Raw genomic sequence first — 8,568 nt, forward strand, 5'->3', positions numbered from 1 at the left:
CTGCACGATGCACTGGGTTTCCACTTTATTGCAAATTAAACCCAAACCCAGGAGGCCTGGGGAGAGGCCAGCCCCCTCCCCTCTCACTACCTACCCTGTCCAGATCCCCACATGGTTCACAGCAAGGGCTGACAGAGGGGATAGGAAACCCACTGGAATCTGAAAGGATGTATTCCCCAGCTCTGGTGAGGCCCCAGCTGCTTCCTTCAGGAGGCAAAAAGCCCTCCGACATCCCTGTGTTGGGCCTGAGGCTGCATCTCGGAGTCAGCCAGTCCAGCACTGTGGTTTTACAGTCTATGGTCTTAAAGGTCTGAGGCAGGGGCCCAGGTTCAATCCCTGGTCGGGCAACTGAGATCCCACAAGCCAAGCAGTGGGCAAGAAAAAAAAAAATCTGTTGCGAATTCCCTGGCAGTCCGGTGGTTAGGACTCTGCGCCGAGGGCCCGGGTTCAATCTTTGGTCGAGGAACTAAAATCTAAAATCCTGGCGTGGCAAAAAAAAAAAAAAGTCTGAGGCAAGGGCAGGGGAAGGCTAGGAACTTAGAGAGCAACCAGATTTTGAGGAGGAAAAAAATTAGAAATAAATTTAGTCCACCTGGGACTTTTTTGGACCCTGTCATTGCAAAACCAAAGTAAGTCCTTTTAGATTTCGTGTATTAACACTGTGAAAGATAGGATAGATTTATTTTACATTTATAGATGTGTATGTCGATATACACAGCCATATAGAGAAAAGCCTCAGGCAGCCTACTGGTGAGGAGGGCACCACCACTGCCCTTGAACTGTTAGCTTGTGCACAGAGAGGGTGCTGTGCCGTGTGTCAAAAACAAGGGCGGTCATCTGCTCTCCAGTCACATCTGAAGAGGTGCTGCTAGAAGTGGGGGCCAACAGTCAAGGACCCAGTCTCCTCTCCTTCAACCCCTGAATTGCGCAGACCCTGTCTTCCTCCCTCCAACCAATAGCCCCTCAACTTTTCTAGGACCAAAACTTTGGCTGAGTTCAGAGGGAAAGGGGTGAGCTACTCTCACCAAACTCTGGAAAGGTCAGGAGTGATATTTAGGGTGCCCCAGACCCCAGCACCTCTGCCCATTGGTCCGAGCCCCGCCCCCGATCCAGCCCCTCCTCCACAGCCTACGGGGCTGGGTTAGTACTCAGCGTGGAGCAGAGGGAGCACGGAGAAGGTGGGTGGGAGGCCACAGCTAGGAGGTCAGCTTGGGTGCAGCACAGTCAATTCCGGCTTGGCCCTTAGAGAGCCTAGGGCCCCGGGCTGGCTGGACAGAGGAGAGGAGGCCGCCCTCACGTGAGCTGCGAACCCAGGAGCCCCTCACCCCACCCACCCTCTAGGAACTCCACCGCCAGCGCAAAGTCAAACTCGTGCAGCGGCGGCCCATCCACCGCGATCTTCACCGCGGGGCCGCCCCGGCCTTCCCCCGCCCCGCCCGGCCCCCACCACCGCAGCTCCCGGCTGCGGCCGACCTTGTCCAGGAGGCCGGCGCCCGCGGGCAGCGCCAAGGCCAGGGAGGCGAGGGCGGCGAAGTCAGGGAAGAGCTCGTGCAGTTCAGAGCGAGCGCACGCCAGCTTGGCGCACAGGGCCCGCGGGCCCAGCCGCCCCAGGCTGCACACCACGCGCTTGAAGAGCGCGAAGTCGCCCAGCGCCCGCTGGCACACCACGGCGGGGGCGAAGGCGCGCAACAGGACGCGCAGCGGCCCCTCGCCGTGCGCGCCCAGCTCCTCGGGTGCCTGCGGGTAGCGGCGGGGGTCGAAGATCGCCGCCAAGGCGGCCACGGCGTCCAGCGAGGGCCCGGGGTAGGAGTCCCGCAGCCCCCTCCGCATGGAGTCCAGGAAAGCCCCCCGCAGCCGCTCCAAGCCCTGGACCGCAGCCTCGGAGTAGCCCACCAGCTCCACACCGCGGTAGGTGCAGCGGCCGCGGCCCAAGTCAGGGCTGGAGGTTGCCAGTTCCTGCAGGAAGCCCTGGAGACGCGCTCCACCTGAGCTGCGCTGCGCTTGGAGGGAGGCTGCAGCTGCCGTCACCAGCGGTTGCAGCAAGGCCAAGTCTGGCTCTTCTGGCTGCAGGACAAGGGCGAGCTTCTGCACGGACGGCAGAGCATCCAGCAGGAGGTGGGTGAAGGCCACAAAGGTGAACTGGCGCAGGGCGAGGGCCAGTGCCCTGGTTGTAGGTGAGGCTGGGGCAGAGGCCTCCAGCGTGGGCACCAGGCAAGGCCAAGCCTCAGCCACTGCTTCCACCACAGGCAGCAGGGAGGCCCAGGGCACTGGCCGTGGTCCTGCCAAGTCAATAGCTGCAAGGTCCAGTGCCGCCCGGAGCTCAGGGACCACGTGGGAACTGGGGCCACCATGGAGGCGGAATAGGGCATCCAGCACACTTTCATATTCACCTAGGTAGGCAGGGGGCTTGGGATCTGTCCGGCCGGGGAGGCAGTGTAGCTCCATGAGCAGTGGGCAGGCAGCCTGGAGCTGCGGGCCCACGCTCCCCAGGCGGTCACTGGGGAGGCTTGAGCTGAGCCAGGCCAGCTTGGATGCAGACACGCCGAAAGCCTGCAGAATGTCCAGGAGTTGGCCAGCGGTGGCCTCGCCTTCCTGTAGCTCCACACTGCCCAGGAAGGTGGTGGCAGGCTGGCCATCGCAGGGGGACACCGAAGTGGCAAACAAGGCCAGATTGTGGGACTCAGGCCAGTCCCTGGTCTCGTCCAACACCAGGCCCACATACGGGGATGCCTTCAGGCGTTGGCAGGCCTCTGTGTGCAAGACACTGGCAATGGCCACCTGGGACAGCCAGGGAAAGAAAGGGAGGGAGGACAGAGTTAGGCTTGTCCTGGGAAGGGGAGGCAGGCAGGGTGGGGTGATAGAAAGAGCACAGGCCTGGGGTCAGACTAACCCTAGCTTTGCCACTTACTGACTGTGTGACCTTGGGCAAATCATTTCACCTCGCTGTTCATCTCTGTTTCCTCAGCTCTAAAACCAGGCTGATACCTGACCCCAAGCTCCTCAAAAGGTTGTTGTGACTCATATCTTAGTGCCCTGACCAGGGACTGAACCCGGGCCCTCATCAGTGAAAGCGCGGAGTCCTAACCACTGGACCGCCAGGGAATTCCCATCAATGTAATTTTGTGTTGTACTTATACGTGTAAAAATGCTTTAGGAACCATAAAGATTCTACAGCGTTTTGTGTGTGTGTGTTTTTCTACAGCATTGCCCCTGTCAGCCTTATTCCTGGGGTCTCCCTCTGCTCTGCGGCTCAGGGATTAACTGATAGACATGTTGACTCCCTACCAGTTACAAAGGGCCCCAACTGTGTGCTGTTTGTCATCTCTCTGGGCGATGAGATCCAACTCCCCCACCCCTTTACCAGCCCCCAGGACTCATACAGCCAGTGCCTAGGACAGAGCTGCAATATGCATGCCCCCAGGGGCCACATGGGTGATACTGACCTTGAAGTGGGCCAGGGATAAACCAAAGGGAATGGGGAAGCCCATGCCCTGCTCTCCAACACCAGAACTTCATGCCCTGACTGCAGAGGACCTAGCTTTTTAGTAGAAGTCACAAATCCACATTTTTATATGTAATCTCTTGTGGTTTTTTTTGTTGTTGTTTTTTGTTTATCTTGGAGACTAATTTAAGTTTTCTTAAAAACTGTGAAAACCACCAAAACACATCTGTGGGCCAATCGAGCTCCTAGGCCGCCAGTTTGCAACCTCTGACCTAGGCAGTGAGGGGAGCGGACCTGAGCCCTTGAGGACAGGGCCTGGTCCGGCCTCTTCACTGTTGGGCACCCAGGAGCTGGCACCTAGTACGCCCTCAGTGAAGGCTCTGATGGGCGAAGGTGTGAATGAAGTGCTTTGGCTGCTGCCCGGGGGCCTGGCATGCTGGTGCCATGCCCAGATGGCTCGATGTTCTCCCTCCTCAGTCCCTCCCCCACAGCCCTGGCTGCCACCCACCTGCATGTCCCTCACCCTCCTAGGACTGTAGTAATCGCCGTGCTCCATGCCCAGCAGCGCCTGACACAGGTTGAACCTCTGTAGCTCGAGCAGGGCAGAGCAGCGGTCGTCAGGCACGTCCTCCTTGGCCATGCAGTACACCGTGGTCAGCACGGCCACCTTGGCCGGGTTCGCTTCCACCTTGACACTCCTGAAGCTGGGGGTGGTCGCCAGGCCCGGACAGGTCCCTCCACCCTCAGCCTGGCCCTCAAAAGTGGGCCGGCCCCGGTTGACGGCCAGAGCCTGGCGGTGGGCCCCCGAGGTCACGTGGCGCAGCAGGGCATGGCGCTGGAAGTTGTCGGTGCCCACAGTGAAGGCGTTCTCCGCTTTGCCGTGCTTGTTCCGCACCAGGGCCTGGCGGCACTCTAGGCAAAACATCAACTTCCGCTCGTAGTCGAAGTCCAGCCAGGTGAACTCCTCTTTCCAGTGCTCGTTGAAGTAACGCTTGCACTTCTTATTGGAGTTGGAAGCCTCTCCGGCTGGTTTCTTCCCCGGGGGCACCATTCCTGCTCGAGGGGCAGGGCGCCTCCAACCCCCACCCAGATGCTCTTGTCCCCCCAGCCTGCCCCGCACACCGAAGCACCTCCTTTGACAAGGGGAGTCGGTGGGGAGGCAGGAGGGGGGCAGCCCGCCAGGCTAATGGGGACCATCCATCTAACTTAGCCCGGAAAGTTTATTTCCACTCCGCTGGTGGGAGACTGGAGGTGAAAGAGACAAGGGAGAGGTGTTAGGCGTCCACTGGGGGTTCACACTGCCCACAGAGGACTCCCCGGGCGAGGGGTGGACTGGACCCAATGGGGAAGGGCTACTGGGAGTGGGCCGTAAAGCGTTATCCAAAGTGGGGAGAGGTACGGGGGCTGCAGCCCCCTCTAAGGGTCTCCCTGTATTCAGGACAAGGCATCGAGCTTTGACTGCTGAAGCACGTCAGAACTCAGAGCTGGAAAGACCAGCGCCATCAACGCAAACACACTGTATAATCCCGAGACAGCGCTGGTTCTCAGGGCTCACGAATAACTCGGGGCTGAATCCTGGCTCCTCGCCCAGAGGATAACTGGTGCCATCAGGCCACAGTCATTTGTGTCAACAGAAGGAAGTTAGCACGAAGCTGAGCTCCCAGAGCCACAGGACTGAGGAATGGGATTTGTTTCCTCTGGAGCTCCCTTCCCTAAACACACGCATGGGCACGCTCACACACACACCAGCTGTGCGGTTCTGGGAAGGGTAGCCCAGAAGCAGGGGCTGGGTTCCAGACTAAAGGCAGCCAGCTGGTTGCCTCTACCTCCCTCACTCCACCACCACGCCAGGTGCGAGGCGAGGATGAGGAGTTCAGGACCCCACGGCCACGTCCAGTTGATGGCCAAGACCTGCCACCTCTGCTTCCTCATTATCTCTCACACCTGCCCCTCCCCTCCATGGTTACTGATAACAACAGCGGTAACTACCATTTACCGAGTGCGAACTGACTCAGGCCCTGTGCTAAGGACTGGGGTGACTCCATCAGGAGACCAAGATTACTCTTGCAAGTACTATCTGAGGATGGTATCATCCTCACTTTGGACAGGAGGAAACTGAAGCTCAGGAGCTTTAAGTGACTTGCCCAAGGTTTGCCAAGCAGTAAGTGGCTGAGGTGGAATTAGAACCCAAGTCCCCCTGACTCCACAGGCCATGCTGAGACCCTGGCCTGCACCGTCTCACCTGGATTACGCAGCGGCTTCCGCCTCTGCCTTTGTTCCACCACATTCATACCTCACGTAACAGCCAGAGAGCAAGGCCACACACAGATCCCACTGTGTCACTGCCCTGCTTCCGCCTCTTTGGTGGTATCCCATTGCCTAAGTCTACATACCTCACCGTGAGCCAGTGAGACCCCTCCCACCCCAGCCTCTGGACACCTCCAGAGCCTTCCCATTCCTGTCTGCTCAGCCAGCTCCAAAGGCTTCCCGTGCCTCACACACATTACTGTTATTTCTGCTCCTGCCTCCATCCCCTGTGCCTGGAACTCCCTATCCCTCCTCTTTCCCTGGCTATTTCCCATTCATTCCTGGAGAGCAGCTCAGGCATCCCCTCTGCCACCCTAATCCCCCCCCAACCTGGGCTGGTACCTGTCCTCTATTCTCCCATAATTCTCCGTGTATGAGTCTTTGTAACACAATATGGTGAATGCAGGGATGCTCTACGTATCTCTGTACTTGGTTCCTGGAAGGTCAAGATCACATTTGTTCATTTTTGTACCTCTACGTCCCTGTACAGCACTGGGCACGCAGATGGCTCTCAGCAAAAGCTGGTTGTTTAAAAGAACGAAAGGATTATTTTGGCTATATGAAACAACTTCCTGTTTCTTTTTTTTTTTTTAAGATTTTTTTTGATGTGGACTATTTTCAACGTCTTTACTGAACTTGTTACAATATTGCTTCTGTTTCGGTTTTTTGGCCGGGAGGCATGTGGGATCCCAGCTCCCCTGACCAGGGATCGAACCTAAATCCCCGGAATTGGAAGGCGAAGTCCCAACCACTGGACCACCAGGGAAGTCCCAACAACTTCCTGTTTCTGAGGCCGTTGGTTTAGCTGATTCTAAACTCTGAGAAAGCAGTGACTGTCTTGCCCACCTGATACTACACCCCGCGCCCTGTGTGGAACCTGGCGCTTAGCAGGTAGAGTAAGGGCAGATGAGTAGAATTCCACGGGCAGCCCCTTCAGTGTAAGGAGAAGCACTCCGTGTTCCCAGAAGTGGGTGAACCTTGCTGGTCCTCTTCCCCTGGACTCTGAAAGGCAGTTGGTACTGCTCATCACACCCTCCTGAAACACACTTTTCTCTTGCCTTCCAGGACACCACAGCCCCTGGTTTTCCTTGCTCCCGTCAGCCACTCCTCTGATGTCATCTCATCCTCTTCTTCCCTATCTCAAGCTGTCCCAAGAGCTCAGAACCATCTCTACAGGACCCTCCTCTGGGCACCACACCTTTCCATCCAACTGCCTTCCTGGCTTTTCTAAACAGATCTCTCCTGTATCTGTCCCTACAAAATATGCTCCTCTCCCAGGCTGCCCCGCTCAGGAAAACGGCCCTTTCTCCCACCCAGCTGCTCCGGCTGGAAAACTGCCCATCCAACCCCCACTCTCTTCCACATCAGGACCTGGTCTGTCCACAGGTCCTGTTGATTCCACCTCTACGATCTACCTCTAACTCATCCCTTCTCTCCATGCCACTGCCACCATCCCTGTCCAGGCCACCATCATCTCTTGCTTGGACTACAGCAGTTGCTTCCCGATGGCACTCTGGGTCCCCACTCTTACCCCTGTCTGGGGTCAGAGACTCTCAGTAGCCAGAGGGGGCTTTTTAAAACATACAGCTTAAAATCCCTCCATGACTGCCCATTGCTCTGAGGCCAGCACCAGAATCCCTTTCAAGATCTACCAAATGCCCAGGCACTGCTGACCTCTCTGGGAGCCACTTGTGCCTCCCTCCCCTTCCAGCTACACTGGCCTTCTCTCAGTTCCTCCAGAGTGCCAGAGTCCCATCCCCAGAACCTTTGCACATGCTGCGACTTCTTCCAGAATGTTCCCACCCTCCCTCCCAACACTTTGCCTAATCCACTTTCCCTCTGGTCTTAGCATAATGACCTCTTCAGGGGAGGCTTCTCTAATTATCCTTCCCCAGCGAGTCCCCTTATTTTCTGTCCCTGCCCCGTTTGTTCCCTCCAGCGCACTCCCCAAAGTTTACAAATATGCTTATTTCTGTGTATTGCTTGCGCTCTTACTGTCCACCCCCCTCCCCTGGAAAATTCCCTGAGGGCAGGTAAGGTAATTTACTTGTTCCTCTCTGGACTCCAGAGAAGGGAACCACGGCTGGCCCCCAGCAGGTGCTCCGCAAAATTTGAGCAGTAAATGAGTCAGGAAGCACAAGCTCTCAGGCAGAGACAGCAATGGAGAGGGCGCCTGGGCACCTTTTGGGTGGCTAAAACAGCTGCCTTTGACGTCCTTTCCTCCTAAGGTCCCGTGATGCTGTGACTTTGTCTAGCCCACCACCCAAAGGGTCTTAGAATGGAGAGGAGGTGCAAAGTCAAGGTGACACCCTTCTGGGTTTTTGAGAAAAGAACAAAAGAGTAGGGAGGGAGGAAGCCTGGGAAGATGGAGATTCTGAAACTGTACTGTCCGATAGGGTAGCCACCAGCCACATGTGGCTGTTTAAAATTAATCAGAATTTTAATTTTTTTTTTTTTTTATGGTCGCACCACGTGGCTTGCAGGGATCTTAGTTCCCCGACCAGGGATCGAACCCACGCCCTTGGCAGTGGAAGCGCAGAGTCCTAACCACTGGACCGCCTTGGAATTCCCCAGAATTTTAAATTTTTAAAAATTCAGTTCCTCAGCCACACGAGCCACACTTCAAGTTCTCAATAACCATGTGTGGCTAGTGGCTATTGTACTAGATGGCCCAGATAGAGAACATATACAGCATCCCAGAAAGTTCTACTGAACAGCGCTGCTCTAAAAGACCAGGCAAAAGCCATTGACATTCTCCTACCTCAACCTGAGGGAACCGGGCTGGGTGGGGCGGGATGTAAGACGTGACTCTTGAGGGG

At 56.6% G+C, this 8,568-nt stretch overlaps 1 protein-coding gene across 1 annotated transcript; it reads right to left on the reverse strand.

Annotated features, from left to right (window-relative positions):
* Window positions 1–18: 18 nt before the first annotated feature.
* CUNH17orf113 (chromosome unknown C17orf113 homolog) lies at window positions 19–7,508 on the reverse strand. The gene is made up of 2 exons (XM_029211559.1): window positions 3,951–7,508; window positions 19–2,778 (listed from the first exon to the last, which is right to left on the reverse strand). The coding sequence occupies exons 1-2, from the start codon at window positions 4,491–4,493 to the stop codon at window positions 1,294–1,296; spliced, it is 2,028 nt and encodes a 675-aa protein (XP_029067392.1). The 5' UTR covers window positions 4,494–7,508; the 3' UTR covers window positions 19–1,293.
* Window positions 7,509–8,568: the final 1,060 nt, after the last annotated feature.

The sequence above is a fragment of the Monodon monoceros genome, unplaced genomic scaffold (genome assembly GCF_005190385.1).
Source record: "Monodon monoceros isolate NGI ecotype Baffin Bay Population unplaced genomic scaffold, NGI_Narwhal_1 Super_Scaffold_9, whole genome shotgun sequence".
NCBI lineage: Eukaryota > Metazoa > Chordata > Mammalia > Artiodactyla > Monodontidae > Monodon > Monodon monoceros.